This window comes from Nesoenas mayeri, assembly GCF_963082525.1.
Source record: "Nesoenas mayeri genome assembly, chromosome: 2".
Classification (NCBI taxonomy): Eukaryota; Metazoa; Chordata; class Aves; order Columbiformes; family Columbidae; genus Nesoenas; species Nesoenas mayeri.
The window spans coordinates 73,965,155-73,991,794 of record NC_137543.1 but is presented as its reverse complement, the minus strand read 5'-3'; the positions used below and the strand labels follow the sequence as shown (position 1 = coordinate 73,991,794).

Here is a 26,640-nt window from a genome sequence, read left to right as displayed (position 1 = left end):
GAACTGTAGCTTCTGAATTTGACCAGTTTATGTCACTTATGTAATGCTCAGCCTCTGCATTTTCTGGGGGTAAAAAGACTGTATTTCCTGTGTTACAAGCTCTCTTGCCAATGTTCTCTCATCTATGCAGCCAAAACATAAGAAAAAACATGGTCCTTCCTCACTACAACATATAGCCATTTGATTCTTTAACCTGTGAACCTGTGACTAGGCTATTTCCCAGATTAAAAACAACAACAACAACAAAAACAAACCCAAACAAACGGAAAAAAACAACACACAACAATCAACAGTCATAAAACTGTTCCTGAACTTCAGGAAATGAACCTGGTTGTCTCAGCTCAGTAACAAGTTAATTTGATAACATTCGTATTCTTTTACGTCATAGCAGCCATTTTTATTTGATGGCTGCAGGACTAGTAGCAAAGAGAGTAAAGCAACTGGTGATAGATAAATAAACCTACATTCCTGTAAGGGGCTGTGTCTAATGATCCACAACAACACCTTTCAAAAGCTGTGGAGCAGAATGCAGTCAATGATGAGTCCTTGATTACAGGCCTTAGTCTCACATCTGTATCTAGCTGGGAGGAATTGCATTGTGGGAGCGTATGTGGCGTTCACAACAGAGTGTAAAGCTGCATTCTTCCAGCACCGCCACTAGAATCTGACCTGGATCCTGAGTTGCCAGGCAAGCTAGTATAATCTTCCTGGTGTGATGTGCAAATCACATAAAATTATAATTAATGACAAAATAAAGACTTTCCCCTTGGAGGCACACATAATTGCCAGATGGTTATTAAGAGTAACTGCTCACAGATAGAGATATTTTTCTGCTCACTTAAATTCTTGAGTGAGAGAAGAGCAAATTCAAAAATGCTGCTTCATTTGCCTTGTAAACCATGATGGGAATTCTCAGACCTGAGACCTACTCAGAAAATAAGACCCTGCATGAGACAATTCATGTTTCCAGGAGTGCTGATGTCCCATAAATCACAAAGGAATCAACAGGGATTGTAACAGCCTAGCACCTTTGCAGATTTAGCTAATTTTATTGAAAGCATAAGTGTGTATTTGATTTAACAGTTTAACTAGAAGCATTTGCATTTGCAAAGTGTAGTCTAGCTCTTTGGAATATACGTATATAGATAACAGATAGTGCTATTTGCCATAACTTGTATTTTTCATTAAAAAGGGAGAAAAAAAACCAGTTAACAATTCTAGCCTTTGGAGGGTGAACCTCAGCTCCAGAGTTACTACATTATCATGTGTATTGCACTGTTTTCTATTTGTGTTTCTTGGAAATGTAGAAAAGGAAGAAAATGCAGAATTACAGTTAGTTCAGGACCAAGGCATGAGAATCCTCTTTTCCCAGTGCTTTTTAGTGAATGGTGGAATTCTAGATGGTATTAATTTATATGTCAATGAAGTCATAGCTATAATAGACAGAAAAGTACTCGGGATACACTTCTGAACACAGACCAGCACCAGCAATTCCAGGAAAGATAGACGACTAAAGCGTAAGAGCATCCACTTGTGATTCACCCTCTAGAGAAAGTTACGATGGAACTTGCACCACATGCTGACACTGCGCTGCTGTGACCTTCTTCACAATAGATCAGTATTAACCAAATGTGTAAAACCATCTTTAGGATGGCAAATGCCGCTCTGCAGTTGCCAGGTATGTGCATGGAGTGACACTAATCCATTAAGGAGCTTTGTGCAGGGCCTAAGATTTGTTGGTTCTTTGCCAGCATTTTGTGAGGAGCTTTCGTGAGCATTTTGTACTGGGCAGGCAGTCTGAACATAGCTCCCTCTGCAATCAATGTAAGATCATGGCCGCAACAGGATAACGTCCCAGATTGCTACAATTCAAACCAGAGCACAGGTATCAAACACTGCTCACCTTTGCTGTGTGGCTTCAGGGAATATTTGGTCTTGACAGGGATATTTGAAAAATTGAATCAGAGCTCACATGCATAGATAGAAAAAAGGTCACAGACCTCAGAAACTCTAAAACCAAACCAGATCCTGAAACCATTCTGGAGCAAGAGATGTTGGCAAAGGCAGGTGAAGGGACTCCATGCACAGCAGCCAATATGTTTATATGACTATCAAAAGATGATTAAGAATTTTTTCAACGCTTCTAAGAAGAGTCAGTGGTAAATCCGGAGCTGGGGAAATCACAATACAAAAGTGTTCATATGCTGCTTTATAAAATGTCTTTCCATCAATTCCTTTTTTATACTAACTAAAATCTCACTATATATGTGTTTGCACTTTAATAAGCTTTACTCCCTGGGGCACCTGGAAATGGAAATAGGCTCCTAAACAACTTAAGTAGTTTTAAGAATTTCAGTTTTGATCTTAAATTCCTTTTTCCCATTAAATATCAGTGTGGAAACAAAACAATAACAGTCTTATTTAATTATAAAATTACCAGACTCATGATGGTGATGCTGCAGGTAAAGAGGTTCCAATTTAAAGGCACCTATTAAGTCTGATCTTTTTTTCACCCTGTATGAAAATAAAAAAGGAATAAAATTGCAAAATTTAAGAATTAAAATTTAAGGGATTAAATTTCCACAAGTGAAGGCAAATTGAATGTGTTTAAACTGGCGTATTTCCTGAGCACAGCCTGTGCCATTTTCAGTGCTTTTTCACAGCCACACAAGTACTGACAAGTAGTTAAGTGCAAGGCTCAGCAGGAATAGGCAGCATGACTGCACAACTTGTATACTTAAAAACAGACAAGAAACAGACACAGAGGATCTTTTTATGGTGATAGACACTCCAGAATGTGCAACTAGCTGAAGCAATGTTCATGTTTGCAGTCAACAGAAGTTGCCTTGAAATTACTGCAGTACAGAACTGTGGCTTCCCAGACACAGAGTGCAGATGCCCTGAGGCTTTGGGGGTGCTGGACATGGTCTGTCTGTGCTGTGGTGGCAGTGGCAGCCACTGGTAGGGATAAGACACCTGGTCCAGACTTGGGCTCCCCTCTTGTACCACCATGCCCTTGGTTGGGTCCAATACATGAGTACTGACTGACATACTACAGCACAAGGTGAAACTGAAGTGTCCTTCCTATTGCCAGCTTCTGGGTGATATAACTGGACTGAATTTCAAAAGCCAATGATTCCCTTTTAGAAGGAATAAACTACATTCTGCCAGTGGATAAGAACAAGATTTTGCTAGTTTATGCTTCACTCTGTATGTAAGCTGACTCATCTCTACAAACGGTGTGATTTATAGAGGCAGAAAAAGAAGAAACCAGAAATCAAAAAGGGAGAGGTTTCTACATAATTATATTAGGCCTATAAATATTTCACAAAGTAAGTAATAATTATATCAACATGGGGACACTCTCAGTGAGAAAAGTCCAAACCTTTTATGATTTTCCTATGCATCTGGTTTTTTTATGGTTTTTAATGTTTTATGCTAAATTCCAAGTAAAAATCTGATTTTCAATATTTTAGTGTGTATGTATAAATGCACAGGCCAGCACATATTCCCAGTGTCGTCCACATCTAACCTATGCTCATAAAATATCTTATTGAAAGAAACAAAAAGCTCTCCTCTCACTTTAATGTTCAGAAGAGTACCAGGGTTAACAAGGTACTTGCCTTCATGTGTGGAAAGTACATAGCTGAAGATATGTAAGCTTCTGCACGTGAAAAATAGTAAAAGACATTCAAAAGACTCTCAATAGAAACTACTAATAGTCTATTTGTGTCTTGAAAATATCCAGTGGACAGAAGGAAGAAATTATTACCTGAAAACACATTTCATGACAGTAGATACTGTGAACAAATCCTTAGTTGTTCTACTGTAGTTTATTTGATACTTTTGGATACTTTAGTATATTTGTGTTTCAATAGTTCATTCTATAAGCAACTAAGTCAAGTTACAAGCAACATCATTAGTTGTCTTGGGAGAGCTTCATTCCTTTTCCTGTAATATGCTGGGCTAAAGAATGGAATATGTAACTATTCTGCAGGAACATCTGGTCACTTAGAAACTATAAAAATACTGTCATCTTGCACTTCCTTGGTGATGTTACTGCTTTTTTAAAAGATGGTGCCTGTTCCATCTGGGGACTCCACCGGTCTTGGTCTGGCAGCCATGAAGAACTATGTAAAAGGGTTACTAAAATACATCCAGTGCCTGGACATCAATGCATATGAACCAGTTGAGTTGCACCTCTATATGCCACGTCTAGACTTTACAGATTTAAATTTCTTTGCATTAAGTGCTAGTGTGATCTGATAATGGGTAGAAGTGGTGTTCTTAACTTTCTTTGCAAATACCCCTGGTTGAAGGAACCTGAATACATTTTTCTAAAACTTCTTTGTTAAACTAGAATTTTTCTAAGGCTTGATGTTATGTGAATAGACCTGCTAAGATCTCCCTTGAGGGACACAGAGTCACATATCAAGTACTCGTAATACTAAACCCACAAGAAAAGTCCAGGTGATTAAATCAATGAAAACTTGTGAAGACTTACTTGGATTGCACAACTGCAGCTTTTAACAGCCTCACTCTATTCTATCCTTTTTAACTGTGAGATACAATAACCAAGGTGAGTTCATAGTGTAAAACAACAGGAAAATTTCTCTTTGATCTACAGGTAAACATTTCCTATAAGCACCATCCTTTCAAACTCTCAAACAACCTCCCCAACTAAAAGTTAACACTTAAACCCTGAAAAGAATAAAAGAAAAGCAAAAATACCAAGACTTTGTAATGTTATTATTTTCATTCCCTCTGAAAGAAGACACTCCTATTTCACAATATTCCAGAGCACCAATTAAACAAGTCAGGCAAAATTGACTGGTAGTGTCAAGGCACAGTCTCTAAAGGACCCCAGCACTTGAATATGGAAAATATACTTTGTTAACAATGTCTCGGAGTGATGAGAATGAAAAATGATAAACTACCAATTATCTTCTCCCCATTTCCGTGTACAGACACGGACAGTTAGGAGGTACCTATCAGCTGTAGTCTTGGGTTAATCACTGTAAATACTGATGAATCAGAATCCAAATGTAAGCCACTTACTCTAAGGAGTACATTGGGAAAATTCTTAAATTCAAAAATGTAATATGTATCTGAATAATATACATATTTGTGCAAAAGCCAGCTTTGCTGTGGATTTTTAAAAGGTTGAAGGTGAAGCAAAGGCAACTGAGAGATCACTATCGCATATTTCTTCTTCTTTTAAATAAGTTGACCTATTTCTGGATGATGTTTTAGAGTCTTCTTGGTAACATTGTTTTTTCTTCTTTTTTTTTCATTTTTGCAAATTTTGTTCTATTATAACTGAAATTAATGTTTTCTTTTATTTTGATAAATAGTCTGCATTAACTGAATAGCTCTTTTGCTAATAACTATAATTAGTCGTGACGCTAAGTTCTCAAGATTCCAGTTTGGGACACAATCGTATCATCTGCTAAGGGATGTTGTTGTTACTCTTATTATTACAGCTATGATACTTTGCTTTGTTTCAAATTATATGTACTGGTTTCTACTTTGGCAAATTTTTATATCAAAAGGTCATCTCTTCTGTCACCTGGGGAAATTAAAATTCAGTACAAAATTTCATAAACAGTCCTTTTGAAAATGAATGCTTTTCATCAGCCAGACACCAAGCATTTTTAGAAAACTTCCGAATCAAGGCTCAAACAAGGAGAAATTTTATGGAAAAGAAAAGAAAGCTCTGACTAGCATGCTCTTCACTGCATTAACATCCTTAAATAAAGAGTTTTCATTTATGTTTTAAACAGTCACAAAATGGAACAAGTCTGAATCTGCACACTTTCCCAGATTTCTCCCTCTCTGGAACATAAGGCAGAGCTCAGACCTATTTCTAATTTTTGCTTTTTTTTTGAAACTTGGATTAAGTGAAAGAGTGAATTTTGTAAATAATTTACAGGAGTTAAAGCTATCCAGAACTCCTCATTTCTATTGAGAAATGTAAATAAATGTCTACTGTTAGGAAGGCAGAATAATTTAATGTGGGATTTTTGTCTATTTTACTGTCATACTTACCACATAGCGGAGCAGTCAAAATTCACTAGTAGCCATTTATGAGGATTAAAGTTAAATGAATCTGCAAACTGACAAGGAATAAATAAAAAACAGAATTATGAAATAGAAAAGGATCCTTGTGCTAATGATGCATCTTTCTCAAATTGTCTGAGTACACATTACCTACAAATTAATTTCTGATTTGGGACTTTATAGATAATGTTCCTGCTGACATCACCTTGCTTAAAAATTACTGTAGTTAAATCTTCATTTATTTGGGGGTTGGAATTCCGGATATTTGTGTAGCTAGGCTATTGGTATTATCAAGATATTGAGAATTTGTTATCACGGAATCACAGAATGTTTGGGATTGGAAGGGACCTGAAAGATCATCTAGTCCAATCCCCCTGCCGGAGCAGGAACACCTAGATGAGGTTACACTGGAATGTGTCCAGGCGGGTTTTGAATGTCTCCAGAGTAGGAGACTCCACAACCCCCCTGGGCAGCCTGTTCCAGTGTTCTGTCACCCTCACTGAGAAGAAGTTTCTTCTCAAATTTAAGTGGAACCTCTTGTGTTCCAATTTGAACCCATTACCCCTTGTCCTACCGCTGGTTGTCACTGAGAAGAGCCTGGCTCCATCCTCGTGACCCTAACCGTTAATATATCTGTAAACATTAATGAGGTCACCCCTCAGTGTCCAGAACCGGACACAATATTCCAGGTGTGATCTCACCAGGGCAGAGTAGAGGGGCAGGAGAACCTCTCTCGACCTATTAACCACCCCCCTTCTAATACACCCCAGGATGCCATTGGCCTTCCTGGCCACAAGGGCACAGTGCTGGCTCATGGTCATCCTGTTGTCCACCAGGACCCCCAGGTCCCTTTTCCCTATGCAGCTCTCTAACAGGTCATTCCCCAATTTATACTGGAGTTATATTTATATATGTTATGGAAAAGTATAAATCTTGATGTAAACTAAAATGAAATCTGCATATTCAGGTACACTCAGTTTCCAAAAACAACTCAGTAAGCTTTCTATTTCCAGGAATATTAAACACGTACACACAAAACTCATGCTTAGAGACAAATCATATCTTTAGTTCAGAATCTGCATATTGCATTCATTCATAAAACTACAACTGACCAGGAAATTACTTTTTTTTTTTTTTTTTTTTTTTCCTGACAGGGTGTTTTCCTTGAGTAGAAGTCATTTTTTTCATCTAAGTCAAAAGAAAAACCAACATAGAACAAGCATTCACAATATATGTTTATATAAATCATGTAACAGGCCCATTTCACTTGACGTGAGATTATCCGTCTGTCTGCCTGTCTGTCTGTCTACCTACCTATTTATCTATCTATATATCTATCTATCTATCTCACTGTACTATGCAAGGTAGGAAACCTACTAATGCTTGTTAATTATTTGCTCTTATGACAAATGCTGGCGCAGAGAAGGGATGCTGTTTCATCTCCTTCAGGAACCAATAACGATAATTTAAAAAATATTCCCCCACAGGAAATTACAAGCAGCTTCATTTGCTGATAAAAGAAAGGAGTCAGAAAGAAATGCTTTATTTGTGAGGGGGTTTTCCCTCCCTTTCTTCATTAGCCACTACATATCAGTGCTGTGTTTGAACTTCTGGCTTTACCAAACAGCAATGTTTTCTCCACTGACATGGAAGACATGGACTTATCTGACTGTCTGAGGGAGCAGCAGGAAATTGAAGCATTCTTATCTGAGCAACTGAATGCCAAGTAGTTCAGCGAGTGGGGAATAGGAGGAGGAGTGCTGTTGGGGGAATATTTAATTGAGTTCTCTTGGTTATTAAACCCTGTCTGTTTGAGATATAGCTACTGGCTGTATCCTATATGATTTCCAGGATGAAAGCAAAATATCAGACATAATGAGCTCATTAGTCAGTTGAATAATTTTTTTTTTTAAATTATTTTTTGTGTGTCTATTGTAGAATTAGGGTGTTATAAATGTGCCCTTTTGGATTTTTGAGTAGGTGTTCCTCTTTCTGTTTTGTAAGACAATTTGTTGATTCACGATTATATGCTGTTTCGAATGACAATCTTTTACATACTCTGGTAACTTGGATACTCCCAGAATAAACCAGTAAAAATTATGTTAACATTAGTGATGCATATAGAATATACAGGCATTTGCATTGCAAACTGAAGTGCAACATACTTAAGAGATGCTGGAAGAGCCATTAATGTTGGATGCACAAGAGACCTACAAATTCCATGTAAGAGGCTGTTTTTAGCAGGCTGCTATCAAAGAAACACTTCACTCACCTCTACTCCGTTTAGAAGATGCCTGAATTCAGGGCAGATGAATGCACTCCCAGCATAGGCTGCATCAATATGCATCCAAATATTTTCCTTATTGCCTAATAAAAAAAAAAAAGTAATTAGAGGGGAAATAAGCTAAGCAGCAGATTCAAAAACCCCGTTAATTTGCATGCAACCAAGTGCCTGAGAGCTTTTTCTTTGATGTCATTATTTTCCCAATTTAAAATTAAATTAAGAGATCAAATGTTTCTACCATCTGGGTTTCTATTAATACATAAAGATGTATACATAAAATATTATTCTTCCTCCTTATTTCTACTGGAACAGAGTCCTTACACATCTAGGTTTATTGTATTACCATTAAGCAACTTAAAATATTAAATTATTTTGATTTAAGACCCATTATTTAAAAATGTATATCTAGAGAAGTGGTTATCTTTTCTATGCTAATAGAACTATCTACTTTAGCAAGAGGAGCTAGAGTTTCACCTGTGTTCCCCACTTCTAACTCATTAATCACAAACACATATTTCTAAACAGTATGTTTTACATGTTGATAGTTGTGAGTGCACATGATTTTCAACTATGAGCAGCAAACTATTTATTTCAAGGACTGAGACACATATGCAAGAGCAAGCTTTGGAAGGTTAGGAAAGTGCTAGTTTTGATTAGTCACTGAATAGTTTCTGCAGAAATATTTTAGCATATGAGCCTCCCATATATTCTCTCTGATTTAGTATTCACACTCTGCTATATGTCATCTGTATTAATGCACACGGTAACAATTCTGGTTGATGACTGAAGCCCACATAACATCTTTACACTGGTTGCCAAATAATTCTGATGGGTATTTCCCCATACAGATGTACATCCATTCAGATCTGCAATGGGACACCAAGTTCATGCTGTAATAGTCATTCTTGTGAACGACATTTTCTTTTTGCATAAATGTCTGGAGAAAGTCACTAAAATATTAATCATAAAATCCACGACTTACGTATATTTGAAAACATGTTCAAAGTTCAATTTATTATTTATCTTTAAATATACTTGGTTTCAGACACTGCCTTTATTTCATGGGAGTACTGCTCATGTATATTAAGAAGAAAATTCACCTGCACAGAGAAAAGCTACCATAAAACCTCCCAGAGCAAGTCACCACCTCACAAACCCCTGATGTTTTAGGCCCCACCTGAATAAATTAACAGAACATCAAATTGTTCTGTGTTTCTGTGAGGCTGCTTCCAATTGCTTGTAGCTATAAATTTCCTGTTCTAAATGTACATTTGACTAGACACAGTGCAGTTCTGTTTCATTGTTACCAGCTAGCAAGTGAGTTCTTTTGACCAGGCCTTGCTGCAGATCAAAGCTGGCACAACAGATAGAACAGAAACATTATGAAGAGTCCAGGGCTCAACCACTGTATCAAACACCCTGGTACCTGTCCTGTTTTATTGCAAGAGGAAGAAAATCGAGGAAGGGAGAGTAAGGATTAAGGAGAATACACAAGTGGTCTTGGAGCATATTTTCCTGCTTTTAATAGTCCTTAGAAGGGCTTGAAGAAAAATGTTACAAACTGAAGCACTTACAGTAAGCTTTAACACTGTGTCCTAACACACACTCCCGCCCTCTAAAAAAAAACTCTTGAGGTTTTTTTGTCCCCTCTACTGTCTGAGAATGCAAGCTTGCCACTTGGCTTAATATTAGATAGAAAACTGAGGGTCTCATCTATAAGTAGCTTCCTTTTATCTGGACACGGGCACTGAAGAATGACTTGGAAATGACTCAACGTGGCTTAAACTGGCGATTTCCTGTGTAACCTCATCTAAGTGTTCCTGCTCTGGCAGGGGGGGATTGGACTAGATGATCTTTCGAGGTCTCTTCCAATCCCTAACATTCTGTGATTCTGTGATTCTGTAATTTTAGAAAATAGCAGCAAAGACTTACAAATAGGACCCAGTTCTAACAGTTTGTCAAAGGAGCAGGAAGGTGTGGTTCCAAGTGTTGCACAGAACTGCAGAGCCAAAAAAACAAAGGCAAAAAAATTAAGTGTTACAGCAAAGAAAATTATCAAATGAGAAAAAATGTCTGTAAAGGGAACAATAAACAGAGAGAACAGATTTTATAGAGCAAAATAAAGTGATTTTAGCCAATACCCATCCTTCAGTGGAACTTTAGAGAAACTAGGTTTTTTTTAAAAAATAATATAATACTAGTATAAAAATATAATAGAATATGTTTTTATATACTATTACTAATTACTAATTACTATACTAATATCCAAAAAACAACTACCAAGTTCATATAACCTGACATAATTTTATTTTTCATTGCAACACTTGTGTTTTAAACACTTCTCCTTTTTGTAAACACTAATAAAGACTAGGTCTGGATTTTGCCTTGCACTGCATTTTTATGTAATAAAAGACACTTTACAGTTGAAATAGGCTAATAAAGTATGCAAGGTTTTAGTTAGAGTATTGAAGTACAAAGGAATTAGATAATTTGTCATAAACAAACTATAATACAGCCAAGAGATTACTTTAAATATGTCAAATCCAGATTTTGTTTCGGTTTGGTTTTTAATTCTGGTTACATTTCTGCCAAGTGCACTGTGGATACTTTCACTGGATGCTCTATGTGAGCAAGCACTTCTATAGCAAAGGATTTTGTTCATGTGTAAGTTACCTGAATGTGGCCTTATCTGCTCTGAGCTTTTAGTTTCTCTCTCCAGCACAACAAGCTTTCTACTTACAAGAAAAACAATTTCATGTTATAATGCCAGTGGCAAATTGTTTGTCAAAATCCTATAATCTGTTTTAGCCTCATATCACATTTTGCTTGCCAAATGTATGCTCTTTTCTATTTTTTTCTAGCTTAGACATTCACCTACCATCTCTCCTGCATTTCACTGATAACTCATTATTTCTAGGAGTTCCTGTTACTCAAATGTTAAATGATGCCAGACTTTTCTGGGGGGTCTTTTTACTTCTCTTGTAAAAGATGACACATATTTGCACCAAGTATTCCTTCTCTAATTAAACAGACTGCCTGATAGCTACCAATATTTACCCTTTCATTTGTTCCCTTGAACACTCATCCTCATTTGTAAGTTGTCACTCACTTTCAAGCTAGATATTCCCTTGACTTTTTAACTTCTGTCAGTTATTGGACATTGGAGACTGTTACAAATCATCTACAGTCACGTGTTGAAGCAAGTCCTGTGCAAATCTCAGGACTAAGAATTTGTTTTCCCTCTGGGGGTTCCCTAGCGAGTCCTCCCAATATCTTCTCATGAAGTTTTAACATGTCAATTTATTTTTGCTTTTCACATTTCCCATCAGGCTTTTTGGTTTTTTTTTCTCTTCTTTTCATTCTATAAAATAAAGTGGCAACAGCACACCAGAAAGCACTGACGTCTTGGAAAAAATAATCTGATTATGAGACAAAGAGCTGGATAAATGTGATGGGATTTTCATTTGCAATTTCCAGGTTTTTAGAGAATTCATGCAAAGTGAGAGACAGTTGTTCTGCCACTTATTAAACTAGTCAAAAAGACAGGTGGATATGTGTTAGAAAAGCCAGATATTTAAAATGATTCACCCCTAGAATACTGAAATAATTCAATAATCTATTGCTAGAGAAGTAAACCCTCTCTTTCAAGTACATTTTTGAACATTTCTGTATCTATATTATGGCATATACCTAAGAGATATTTTAAATTGTCATAGGGAGCTGAAATTTTCTGTTTAATGGAAAGTACACAGACAGTACTCCATTCAAGCAAATTTATGTACACTCTTGGAGGAAGTCATATCCTGCCTTTGTATAGGGCAGACATGATTAAATGTATCATATAAACCCTGAAACCTCTTTATCCCTGACAGTGCACCTGTTCCCTCAGAGTCACCATTACAGCAACATTAATAACTATAAGCATGTTTCATTGCAACAATAAAAATGTTAGCTATGGGAAAAGTTATTATTAAAAGAAGAAAAGGACAATTTAGGGGTTTTTTTTCCATATCAAGCTACTTAGAACCTGAGTTTGAAACAAATACAGTTCTGAAAATGTGGAGCACATTGAATATATAGTTTATAAAATTTTGCTGCTAACACGTTCTTCTCTCCAACTAATCTAATCCTTATCTGTACCCGGCCTTTCATGTGGCTCGAGAATACAGAAAAGAACAGAATAATTACAGTGCCTTGAGGTACGTCTGTGACTTCTCTGGAGGTTTAATCTCCTTGGAGGGAGGTTGCTTTAAAAAGACAGCAGAATTTTTTTTTCAAAGGAATAAGTTTGCTCCCTTTTTTTTTTTTTTTTAATGAGAGGTTATGCATATATGGAATGAAGATATATTTATCACCTTATTGTCTAACTAAGATGTTCCCACAATCAGGAGAAGTCTGAATTTCATCTTTGGCTGAACTACAGATCTACAAATTGGGTCACAAGAAATGAAGGATACCATTATGAAAATTCTAATTTCTCTGTATACATAAAGAATAGGGGTTAACCTATTGGACTGGAAAATACCCAAATAAAGAGTGCACTGTAGACTTAGCTCTGCTTTTATACCTTTATTATATGATTATACGGTGTGGACTTTCTGACAAGGTTAGAGTGGAATTATCTTGGCTGGTCCAACAACTAAAATAATGATGGAAAATTCACAAAACAAAGTCACGCATTATTGTTACTAGTGTTGCACTGCAGTTAAAATATTCTCCTTCACATCAGAATAAGGGGTATGTTGCTTCAATGAGAGATTATATGAGTTCAAACATATGCTTAGTTGTTTAAATAATGGTTTGTTTTGTAAATTATACCTCAGTTTCTAAATTAATTTTGTTGTTCCCTCTGCAGGTGTCTAAGCCTCAAAGCTACTTGTTCTAATTCTCAGAAATCACTTAAAGTGACAGAATCTGCTCTTGTCAGGACTCTCATTACCCCACCTCGGTACTATACAAAGAATCTAACTCAATTTGTAACCTGTATAACACTCACAAAATCACATTTGTGCAAAGGGCAGGGGAGCGGCTGCGTCACAGAATTGGGACTGATGGCTCAGTACAGCCTGCAGGCCTTTTCCTTCTCAGGTTGTGCACTTCAAATTTGACTCAGCCCTGGCTGTGAATACAAAACAGCTTAAATACTTGAATCAGTCATCTCTTGTATTACTTTCCTGAAATCAAGAGCTGTGTCAGGGAACATGCGTGAATCTTTATGATGTCTGAGAGCAATGACTCTCAGTCTTTTCAATTGGAAGACCTCCTACAGCTTCTGAAAAAAAAGTGGATACATTTTGCACAGTTTCACCACAATGTTTTTCATTTGCAAGTAACTAAAATGAGAGAATTGTCTGTGTTCTCTTACTATTTTTATTTGCTCCTTCTCTGTTGTTTGCCAGATTGCGCTCATGAGAATGTCTGTGGCTTGAAGAAAACTGCAACTGTTGACTAAACCACTGTTTAGAATTTTATGAAACAGCGATCATTCACAACCTGTGTGTTAAGAAACATTGCCCTAGAAGCTTGTGCACGTCTCAAGAATGCTTCTTCCACATAGGAAACAGTGGTCAGGATTTAAGTATTAACTTCTGCTGAAAAGGTGCTTCACTTCAGCTAGAATCAGAGAGGTTTCACGCTGGGCTTTGTTCACCATCAAAGCAATCATGTTATAGCAGCTGTATACTGGATGGGGTTGTTGAACTATAATGTATTATATGCCAGCTGCAACGTATAAGTGTTGATTTATGAAAGACAGCATAAAGCTCACAGGCCACTTACAGGTGAACTAGGCTGGAATTCAGCAAAGCCTACCTCTGAATTTAGCAGTGCTCAGCTTAGTGGTCTCCACAATTGAGCATCTGGGTCAACATCCGTCCAACAAAGGCCTGTTTCAAGCTGGGAGAATAGGGCCCAACTGAGAGAAGCATTTACGCTTGTGCTTAACCACCAGTTAGTGTTTATAATTCATGAAATGGACCTGACTTCAGCATGTGCGTTACAGCTCTTGCTCAGCTGGTGGCCAGATGAAGGGCTGCATATCAGCCACACTTGGATATTACTCCTCAGTAAACTGCAGCAACTTTAGCACCTCAACACCTGACACAGTTAGTGCTTTGTTTCCACAGTCTGCTTTCTTTACTATATGAAAATATATCTGTTTGAATTTCTGCAAAAGTATTTTTAAGAAACAAATTAACATAAGTATGAACTTGAAAATTAAAAAGTGAAAGAAAATTAGAGATCTGGGTACACAAATTGGCAATAGCCTTCACTGAACAAAATTATATACACATTACTATTGCTAAAAGATACTAATGGTGGATAGGAATTCAAAGACTCATTGTAAAGACAATGCCTCTCCCCCAAAAAAGCTTCCAAATCCTATGCATCTGGAAAGCAAACCTATAATTACCAGATTGCTGCAACAACAGAACCTGTTTCACACTAAGCAAATGCGCCCTGATCCTCTGCTCACCTCTATAAGCAAAGCACTTAAAGCACTTCCATGAAGCTCAGCGTAATGATTCCTTGATTCCTTGTTTATTCATTAGCTATAAGAGGAGAATAGTGCCTATAAGGCTTGTATCTTCTTTTTAATTTACCACAATTTTTGTTTTGTTTTTTTTTTTTTGTTTTCTGATAAGGGAAACTGCATCAGCTTGGATGCAACCAAGATCTCTTCATTAGCAATGATGTCTCTGCTGTCTCTTCTGGCAGAATTTCTCCTGTTAAACTTTCTGCTTTGATGCTGGATTGCTCCCCTTAGTGAAGGATCAGTGAATACAGGGAGACAAGGAATAAAGTGGCCTAAGGTGTTTCCTTGGCAATGCGCATATCCCTGTCACCAGAACAAAATAAAATAGCACCAAAGTACTCAAGAACAGAAGAAATGGAAAGGCTTTTGAAATCTGCAAGCCAGAAAAAGGAGCACTAACACAGTGTGTGGACTGCTGCTTAGCATGACAGAGAATTAACACACCTTTTGAGCTAAGAGGCCAACCGTAAAGATAATGAGATCTAGTTTAATCTAAGCTGACATGTTTTATGTATACAAATAAATGAAAGACCTGGCACAGGCCATATTCACTCAGACTGAGCCTCTTCTGTCTTTGAAAGCCTGTTAGGCACAGCTAAGCAAACAGAGGAAGGAAAACAACAGTTAAATCATCCTTTGTAAAGGTGTCACTGAATGCATAAAACAGAATTTTTTATTTCTTCTTGCTACACATGGAAAAACTAATAAGGAATGAATATTGATGTGGGGCAAGTTGCATTTTTTTGTTAATGGACCAAAGATGAGGAAAAAACATACTAAATTTGTATTTAGTGCACGGAAATGTGATATAGGGCTATACTTATAATTGTTTCATTAAAGATAAACAAGTAGAATCTTATATAATGAGGTGCTACCATATAACGGAGAAATATATCAAGCCTTGAGGCACATCTCCACTTCGATAGGTGCAGCCCACAGAAGAAACTTCATTTAGGCAACCTCAGAGATGCTTTGTTTCTTAGTGATAGTCTTATTATATTGGAAAGCAATTGATGAGATGTGCTTGGTCATCCCAAGGGCTCACTAGTTACAGGCAGGCTAGAAATCTGCGTTCTGCACATATGAAAAACACTTTTCACGCTAGTCATCCTCATACTACACAAAAACAGACACCGAAGGATAATAATACTAAGAAGAAAAATATTACATTTTCAAAAGAACTTGGTGAAATTTAAGCTTCCTATTTGGCATTTATCCATGACTATAAGTGAGCTTAATCTGCTAATTCTTCTGAAAAGAGTTAAAGGAAATTTAAGTCACATTAGCCCTTTTCAAAATGTTACCGCATGAAAGAAAAGAACAAATGGCCATCAGACATGATTTTTCTGAAAGAAATTGTGACATATTTTTGACTCTTAAAAAATCCCAATTCTAAAGTTCATGGTTTGTAAAATAGGAGTTTTTTTCCTTCTATTTTTTCTTTAATGGAGCCTAGTAAAAGCATATAATTGGAAACATATTATAGCCCTTTATAGATCTATACAGATTGTGGTCTATATCAAGATTTGTAGAGGCACAATGCTTGGAAATGAGCGAAAACTTTTGTTGATGATGTACAAAAACACAGCAGAGGTTACTTACTCCATGAAAAGAACAAATGGTAGAATCGTGCTTTAACTTGAAATAATAAGATGGTGTTTTAAACTGATAGGAGGAGTTGATCTGATGAATAAGTAAATATTCTTTTCAATCAGGTATTTATGATAGGTACTTAGAACTAAACTTCAGAATTTTATCCAGTCAAGCACTGTTCTGTGTCAAAAACTGGGGTACTATGAGCTTTACCTACTGAGATATCACCTTTTGCTTTTGCTAGACTGCTGTGGAAGCAGGAATCTCTGGAAAGTGGACAGATAACAAGAAATTATGACACCTTAAAACTTTCACAGCCAGGTTCTCTATAGCTCACCTGTTAGAGATAAGTCACGTACTGACAAATGCCTGTGTGACAAAGTCTGATCTTACTGATATTTGGAGTGTGTCATGGAGGTTGATTTATTTGCTGAAGTAGTGAGGAGTAAAAAGTATTTTTTATAGAAAATACCTAATTTTGAGATACCATCATTTAATTTATCGCCTTTAAACTTGTTTTATGTGTAAATAAGTTAGAATCTGAAAAAGAAAAATATACATGTGTAAAAGGGGCAGTTCAGAACTGCAGTGTTAGGAAATTATAACATTGCAGGATTACAATGAAAGTACAAAATTCACCTGCATTTATTCAACTGTGTATATACCATTTTTGCTAAGAAGTGCAACCAGCTGCTTAAATCAGGTGCTTATACGGCACAGAAAAGTGTGTGAAGAACATTCATGGAACCTGTCCTAGCATTTGAGCTAGGCTGCCTATCGATCCCTCTGTTAGGGATGAGATCATCTACTCATGTAGCTTGTCAGAAGCAATAAATCCACTGATTAACTAAAATCCAGTACTCACAAAGAAGGGGATAAGACCTGAAGCTTTGTCTTCATCCAAAACTTTCTTTAGGGCTGAACCACGAACACTGAATTTATCATCAGAAGAAACATTTTTAATCTTCACACCAGCAATTAATGCCGCCCTTTCCACCGACGAATGAGCCTAAAAGGAAGGGTTTAAGACAAATATATTTTATTAGAAAGTAAGAAGTTAATTTGGATTTGAAAAGACAACATAATTTCTTTCAAATGAAGCAAAAACTTGAGAACTGGGGACTGTTGCTGGTACGTAACAGATAGATACATCTCCCTCTTTCCTACAGATAAACAGACAGACAGGTGGAGACAAGTACAAATACATATATATGCATACATACACACACGCGCAAATACTCTAATAGAATAATAGAAATCCTGAAGTATTCTTGAAACCATTGCCATGGCGTCATTCACACTAAAGTTCAATTACCCTTAGTTAAAGCTTTAATTAACATGTTCACACTTAGGCAGCATTGATTAAGAGCTTCAGGATTTGGCTCCAAATGAATTAAAAGCAATGCAGATAGTCAGCTTGCCTAATACGTATTCATTTGCTCACTAGCATATTTTTATGGTGTACAGCATTGCTGAACCCTAAAAAAATACACATCATGGTATATTATACACAGAGATACTTTCTTATGTTACTCTTTTTTTAGATTGTGGTTCAGTCATTGATGCATATTGGTAGGCAAATAAGGATCATTCCCAATATGTTATTTGATTTACAACTCATCTTACTTGAACTGTCCTTAAATAATACTTTTTATAACATAAAGTACATGTCAGTAAATAAAAACAAAAATGTCACTAATATATTATTATGAAATTCTGAAGTACAATACTATAGTAACTCAAGAACTCTATTAACAGTGAAAGGTATGCATAGCCACAAAATAATCTCCTGGAGAGCATGACTAAAATCAAACAAAAAAGAGCTATTTTACCTTCCACCTTCTACAATTTCCTTAAGCATACTCAGTTTGAAAGAGAAAAATTCCCCATATTTTCATATCGTGACAATTCTCATTGATAATCGCTGTCCTACCCATGTAGGTTCATGCTAATACATATGAGACCACTTACTAATTCTATTCTAACTTAGGCCAGAATCATGGAAAATATTGAGCCAAAACACAGGTTGAAGAAAATAAAGTTTCTGCCAGATGAAGATAAAGTTTCTGCCTTTCAATTTTTACATATCCCTGGAATTATGTGTTTTAAAGGCAAATTGACTACTAACTTGTATCTCAGCAGAGCCTTTCGTGAAAGTACTTTGCCAAACTAATTAGGCAACAGCTTGAGAAAGTATAGAAGTCTAGAGCTGAAATGAAACTAACTGCTTTTGAAGTGAAAAACAATGCAAAATCGTACTAAGGCTCTCTGGTAACTACAGCCATTCACAAGCTTCAGTTAAAACTGCCAAGATGCTTTCGCTTTAGAACAAATCTCGGGTGACTTGAGGCTGCACGGAGTTCCTGGTGCTCATAAAAATACTCAGGAATCTCCCATCACCCTCAAGAAGAGCAAGGAACCAAACAGAAATCATTGAAATGAGTGGTAGCTGCTTAAAGTAGCCAAATAAATATGTCAAAAAAAAGACTGATGAAGGAAATGGCCTGAGAAAATTTGAGAATATCAAAAAGCTACCCTGACTTCTGTCCTGGTCCCAAACAGTCAGGTATCATCTCCTATCAGGGGTAACTGGATGTTTCTCTCAGCTCTGAGGTCTCATATTTAGCAAGAGAAGCCTCAGCCAGGATAACCCAGGCACTAAAACCAATAGGGATTCTCTTCTGTTGTCCCCAAATGCCCAAGTAGTTATTGGGGAAAGCTTTGTTGCCAGTCCTGCTCTGTGCTCATTAACACGAACAATATTTCAATGAGATAAAGATTTTCCCAAAATGCCAATAGGTTAAAATAATCTCCCAAGATCTGAGTTCAACTTTCCGCTCTGGTCTCTTTACCAGCCAAATATTTACCTCCCTCCTAACGTATTCTTGCAGTGTTGTGCTCTGTCAGTGCATGGTTTTCTCGCCCAGAGAATGGCTTAAGCTTACTTCCATTTGTAGATTACTGCTTATGAGTCACACAGGTCTGTTCTTAATGCAGAAGTACCGGTGAGCTCTGCAACAAGCTGCTTCAAAAGGTCAGCAATATCTTAAGGCAAATCCTCCTGTAAACATAAGATTGTCTGACCTTCAGTGGATAGGAAGGCCTGTCTGTCCTCATTTCAGGTCAGCTACTTACATGGGACAAAAAAATGAAAACAAGTAAAGGGCTTTGTGCATCAATGGGTCAGAGCCTGAGCTCTGGGACTCTCAGTCTGCGCAGCACAGACCTGTAGGTCACAGATAAAAAAAAAATAAAAATAAAAAAGGACAAATATCCTTTATGCCTTTTGAAAACAGTTATCTTTCCTCATATTTTCTTATCCTGACTATTTTCACTGTACAATGGTAGCCCGTCTTCCCACCAGCAAAGAACTAGTGCACATTTAATTTGTTCTTCAGTGCTGGTAGAACCTTTATAGTTGGAAGAGACCCTCAGGATCATCATGTCCAACCATACAACACTAAACCATGTACCTAAAAACCTCATCTGAACACCTTTTAAACACCTCCAGGTGTGGTGACTCCACCACTTCCCTGGGCAGCCTGTTCCAATGCCTGACAATGCTTTCCCTGAAGAACGTTTTCCTAATATCCAATCTAAACCTCCCCTGGCACAACTTGAGGCCATTTGCTCTCATTCCATCACTTGCTATTTGGGAGAAGAGACCAACACCCTCCATGCTACAACCTCCTTTCAGGTAGTTGTAGACAGCGATAAGGTCTCCCCTCAGCCTCCTTTTCTCCAGGCTAAACAGCCCCAGCTCTCTCAGCTGCTCCTCGTCAAACTTGTGCTCCAGACCCCTCATCAGCTTTGTCACCTTCCTCTGAACTCTCTCCAGCACCTCAATGTCTTTCCTGTAGTGAGGGCCTAAAGCTGAACACAGGATTCAAGGTGCAGCCTCACAAGGGCTGAGTACAGTGGTACAATCATTTCCCTGGTCCTGCTGGCCACACTATTCCTGATACAAGCCAGGATGATGTTGGCCTTTTTGGCCACCTAGACACACTGCTGCCTCATATTTAGCCAGCTGTCAATCAACACCCCCAGATCCTTTTTGCCAGGCAGCTTTCCAGACGTTCTTCTCTGAGCCTGTAGCACTGCCTGGGTTTGCTGTGACCCATGTGCAGGACTGAGCACTTGACCTTGTTAAACTCCATACAACTGACCTCAGCCAAATGATCCAGCTGGTTCAGATCCCTCTGTAGAGCCTTCCTACCCTCTAGCAGATCAACACTCACACCCAGTTTGGTGTCATATGCGAACTTACAAAGTGTGCACTCAATCCCCTCATCCAGATCATTGATAAAGATACTAAACAGAACTGGCCCCAATACTGAGCCCTGGGTAACACCACTTGTGATCAGCCACCAACTGGATTTGGCTCCCTTCACTGCAACTCTTTGAGGCCCACCATCCAGCCTGTTCTTTATCTATCCAGGCCATGAACTGCCAGCTTCTCCAGGAGAATGCTGTGGGGTACAGTGTCAAAGCCTTTACCATCTGTGAAATAGTAAATCAAGGTAAGCCTGAAACTTGACCATTTTATTATGCAGAATCAGATATTATTTTAAATGAAACATCACGTATTAAGGAAATTTCTTCTATCTCATTGACATTTAGATAAGAAAATGTCACAGCTATGAAGAGAAGCAACATTGCTTGGCCCTTCAGTAGGATTAGACAGTCAGAAAGGTAAAAGTTGCAGAGCTTACAAAACTAAAATTTGCTTTCATTAACAGTGAAAGCCTCTCATGGTCCTGGCCTGCTGAGAATTTACCCTATCTCAGTCTGCTAAATACCACTCACAATCAGAAATCAAGGATTATGTTTTCTTTTTTCTTTCAAGATAGCTTAGCTTAATAGATAACATATGCACACACAGACACACAAGCCTAGATGTAACAAAAGATGGTCTAGACTTACTCAACACAACTGAATTTTAAAGCCTTACTCAAGTATCTTTATTTACTTCAAACTAGCTCTTTTTATACAGAATCAATACTTCCATAACACTGACCTCTGGATATTTGTTCTTCGTATTATGGTAGCACAGATGAGGTTCCAGCCTACTTATCATGTTCAGTAACATTTAAACAAGCAAAACCAATCAGTCACCAACACAAAGAGTTTATACTTAATTCACCGGCCTGTTGAGATGGCTGAAATGGTTAAGTATAGACCCCATATCTCCATGGTTTTGAGAGGTACTCACCTGATCAGATGCATAGGCCACCAGCCTGCCCATGATGTCAGCTTCTGTTAGCTCAGGCTTTTCTGACTGTACCAGTCTGATGGTTTTTGTCCTTGCAGCAAGCAGTGAAATCAGGGTGGCCTCGCTTGCACTTCCCTGTGGGACAAATTGAAGGACGGTTCAAAAGGAAGATATTCCAGAAGAAAGGCAACACTTTCTTCTGTATGAACCTGCAAAGTTGTTAGCAGAAACTACATAGGAGAAACCATGCAATCTCATGTTTCTTAAGGATACATGTGACAGCAAGGGAAGAATGTTTGATCTTGGTCTCCTTCCTGATGCCCTTGTCTGCTCTCTTTAATCTCTGTGCTTGTTCAGTTTAGGCAACAGCTTTGCAATCAGTGCTAGAAACCTGAATTCACAGACTAAAACGTATGTGAAAAGGCTCTCAAGACAGCAATTCATCATTTGTTAACCAGTAACCATGGCAGAGTAACTGTTGATTTCTCTTACTCTGGATTTCTGCACATTTAACTTCAATCAGAATTTGACTGTCAACTCTTATTTCTGTCAAGCAACACACAAAATTATAACACTTATTTAAGATTTAAAATTGCCCCGAGCAAGTCAATTATTGTGGCTAAGAGTGAAAAAACAAACACTGAAAGGCAAAAATGTTACGATTAAATATGGCTAACTATTTCAAAGTCTTATTTATGTGTGTTCTCTTCATCAAAAACACACAGGTGAAAAGAACAGTCACACACTCTTTCTAAATTGCACTTTGTCTCACAAAATATGAGTTTAAATTGTGTCTCGGATACTCTGTGACAACAAAAAGACTAATTTTTTGTATCAATTGATCTGTAAATTTCACAAGACAATATATGTTCCCACAAGTTCTTTTTATGGTTTTCCTCTAGACCAGAAACAAACTCTATACTGCTCTTTTAAACTATAAGTAATAGTTTGTAAACACATGTACCTAAATTTCAATGACTTTGAGTGTTCATACAAAAGAGAGTTTTTAAGTACTTTGAAGTTTGAACAACTGTCATGTGAATCTTCCTCTGGCATGCACCTAACAGTGCAATGAATACAGTTGCTTATATTAATAAGTATTTCTCAGAAATATCCCCAGTGTCAACAAGCTATTTTTGGAGTGACTTTTCTTATCTTGTACCAAAGTGCTGTTCTCCCTCTGTTGAAAACCTGTGTAAACTCACTAACTACAACAAATACAGAAAAGATAATTTGGTAGACTCCCCATCTAATCTTATTCTGCATATGGTCTATAGCCAGGTACTTAGAATACCCATCGGAATATTGAGAAATCATGCCTGGCTGTAGTTCTCGAAACTCATGATGCACAGAATAATATTCATCTTACACATAAAGAACTTCCAAGATCTGATTCATCTTACTGTAGCTATCTAAAAGGTTAAATATCTGAGATACAATAATTGTTTAGTGTCCCTTGGTATTCAGTGGAGAGAGATAAGCATATCGAAAATGCAACAATTTCATGTATTTTAAGCAATATTCCGGACTGAAATACATCATTTCTCTAAAGGTATCTTCTTGTATGTTCAGGTTTATCTGACAAAATGTGAGATGAATCTCACACAGTGTAAGTTTCCTGATGAGAAACTTCTCTCATCATGTCCATGCTAATAAAACAATTTCCGCCATGCTCAGCACAATGTTATCTAAGTAACAGTGAAAAAAAGTACCTCTGCTGCTTGACAGTCCTGTGAGCTAGAATATAATGGCTCAGGTCCGGGGTTTTTTTGTTGGTTGGTTGGTTTTGGTTTTCCCACGCAGTATGTAATCTTCTAAAGAACCCCGCATAATCAGAAGACCTGTATAATGGCCATATACTCTCAGACAATGTTGCCTGAAATAATCCCCTTTCCAGCAGTTCAGCAGCTGGCAATACTTTTCATTTGTGCAAACCACTGGTACTTATTGAGATGCTCATATAGGTTTTCAGGTAAATTGTATGTCCTCATAATGAAGCTGGGCAACATAAAGCCTGTGTGCAAGACCTGAATCCATCTTGTGTCAGGCAAATCACTCAAAACAACCTTTTAAACCTGGTTTCTTTACATGAAGGATCATTCTATCACCCTTGCATTTAAGACTAATACTTTTATTAAAAGATATCTTTAAGGGGACACATAGAAGTCTTTCAAAGATATACACACACACACACACATATATATATATATATATATAGTTTTGTTTTGTTTTTGTTTAATGATAAGGTCCTGTAAAACTGGTAGAGTCTTTCCAGGACATGTAAGAAATATGCATATTGAAGCAATGCATGCAAACAGATAAAATCAAACAGCTGTAGGAAATTCCAAAGGTTAAGGCATCAATTTGAGATCTGGAAATTTAAGCTTCTATTCTGGAGACTGCCTGGCTGGATGAGAAAATGACCTAGAACAGCCTCAGCCTTCTGAGGAGAGCCACAAGATGTCCTGGGGTCTTGGCTGTTCACCCAGGCTGGTGCACAGTTCGTGTACAAGACAGTTCTTGTAGGAATTTCCTTACACAGAAAAAAGGATGAACAGGAAAGGGCCTGTTGCCTCCTGATCCAGAGCTGGGACACAACCTAAAGGCACCTGAATCCAGCAAGAAGGAAATACATTCGGATACCTCTTGATGTTTCACCTTGCCTCGGTTTTCACAAGGTACCTTTTTTATACTGAAGCTTACAGTGTTTGCAGAACCTGATTTGTAAGGCTCTTATATTCACTTGGCAATGAAGCTTTCTGCTACATATTTTTAAGGAAAAAACCTCTTGATTCTTGAACTACTAGGCTATCTGACAAGAAAGATGCATCAGCAATGTTTTTTGCCAGGCCCAAGAAAGGCTAAGTTTCATTTTGCTTCACCCTTAAAATACTTTTTCTTTGCAGAACAAGAAAACTCTTTAATATGTGGAGGTACACCTTTCAGCAGTTTATCTAGAATGAATGGCAGGACACAAGCCTCAGGAAGAAAGTTGTTTTCTCACTTATTTTTAAAAGCTGATTTTTCTCCTCTTGAATGCTGTATTCTACATTAAGTGAAGGATGATGATACCTTTTCTTTTACCGCAAGCAAACAAAGGTTGCCATGGCAAGCAGGCTCAAGAAGTGGAAGAAATAGCAGCAAGAGCTGATGCTCATGTCCACCAGCGCTCTGAACTGAAATTTTCTTTCATCTTTTGCCATTTTCAAGTGTCATCCTGCACACAACAACAATGTGCTTCATATTGACATAGGCTTTCAAATGTAATTAAGAGCCAATTTTCACAGGCTTGGTTTTACCCGATACCATGATAATTACTTGGCATTTACCAAGAGAATGACTGCCACTTTCACATGCTCATGTTGTCTTTGCCTCACGCTCTCTTATTTGTGTTGTTATTGCTTCAAGAGCAAGACAAGACAATCTGCAGCATAAATGACTTAATTGTAAGCAGGAACACAGAGCCCACTTTTGATTCTTGAAACTGACTGGTTTTTGATGAAAATTATGGGCAATCCAGCATTGTCAGCCTGGAAGGGCAATATTTCCTGCTGATAACTGTCAGGCATAATTGCTTGCTTTCATTGGTACAAAAGAAATACTATGGAGACGCATGAGAAAAGCTTGATTTCTTGAGCATAACCCAGTTCCTAGTAAGTGTAATGAAAAAGACTCTGATAGAGCAAGCAGATGAGTAAAGAGTTATTCTGGAAATACACTGGTGTAGGTGCAGTTCCACCTGTGAGGATCAGAGCAGTTGGGTTAAATTCATGCTTGCCTGGGAAGATGTTGGGAAGAACTCACTGGGATATGCTGTAGGCATTTACAGCTGGTATCGAAGAAAGGAACCCCCACTTCTAGCATGAAATTCAGATGCATTTTAGAAGCCTATCTTAGGATAAAATGGATTGTGCCTTGTCCTCTTATGACCAGACTCCAGTGATTACCAAAGGAGCACAGGACAATTGCTTAAAATTCAGCCTTTTTCATTTTAAATATCTATTGTAGTTAGATTAAAAGCTGTGACCAGAGTCTGCAGAAAGACCATGTGCTAATGGAGCTATGGTTGATAAACAACATAGCTTCATTATGCATGCAAGCTTGCCCATTGATAATATATTTGTTATCCTACAGATCCTCTGTTCAGTCATTGTAGGCTTTCATTAAGCATTCAACATCAAAGTTTGAGGGTAATGTTCTGTTTCAGATACTCCACCATAGTCTGAAAATTGTATTATCTACTGATAGAACTATTTGGTTTTGTATTTTAAACAGCTCTTAATTTTAATATTCCAATATTTCATTTTGTTATAGAAGGAAAACTTGTTAAAATAATTTCAACTTCTTTGACAAAAACTGATAGACTTTCTATCACATTCTCTTATTTCTACTAATAGAAGATTCTCTCCTGTGTTCTTATTCATTGCTTGATCTCTGACACATTTTTCTGAAAAAAATGATGTCTCTTTTGAAAACTGACTGAAGTAAACAACTGAACATGTCTAAGGTGGCTTCATGGAAGCCTTTGTAACCACTTTTCATGATGCTATACTCAAAATCTTCAGATATATTTCTAGCTGAGAAGCTTTTATTTGTTTTCAGCCACGAAACATTGCTGCACATTGTTGGTATGAGCTCACTTCACTTGTTTAACAAATGAAAGTTTCCATCCTACATCCTTTTCAACATTATGATTTTAATTTTAAGCCCAAATTGTGATGTTCAGTTATCTACTAACAATTCTTCACAAAGAATAGTGTTTCATAATTCAGCTGCTCTGAAAACCATTACTTTCATCAATGATCCTACCTACATATGATCACTCTCACAGGTTATCAATCTTTCTGAAAATCTGAAAGGAACCCATGTGGCAGAAAAAATACACCTTTCCTCTATTAGTGTCTTGGTATTAATGTTTTACAGAATCCTCCAATCTACGAACTCACCCTGTATTGT

The 26,640-nt window shown here is 37.3% G+C and overlaps 1 protein-coding gene across 3 annotated transcripts in view; it reads right to left on the bottom strand.

The window, feature by feature from the left end:
• LOC308053416 (aromatic-L-amino-acid decarboxylase-like) overlaps positions 1 to 26,640 on the bottom strand; it is a 46,424-nt gene that overhangs the window by 12,762 nt on the left and 7,022 nt on the right. Inside the window, exons 4-9 of one of the 3 annotated variants that reach the window (XM_080364273.1) lie at positions 21,685 to 21,819; positions 17,338 to 17,481; positions 10,277 to 10,343; positions 8,333 to 8,427; positions 6,049 to 6,116; positions 2,438 to 2,514 (exon numbers count right to left, since the gene is read on the bottom strand). In XM_080364273.1, the coding sequence (XP_080220399.1) occupies positions 2,438 to 2,514; positions 6,049 to 6,116; positions 8,333 to 8,427; positions 10,277 to 10,343; positions 17,338 to 17,481; positions 21,685 to 21,819 (586 nt within the window). The remainder of the gene's footprint in view (positions 1 to 2,437; positions 2,515 to 6,048; positions 6,117 to 8,332; positions 8,428 to 10,276; positions 10,344 to 17,337; positions 17,482 to 21,684; positions 21,820 to 26,640) is intronic. The other 2 variants (XM_080364274.1, XM_080364275.1) reach the window with 2 other exon arrangements.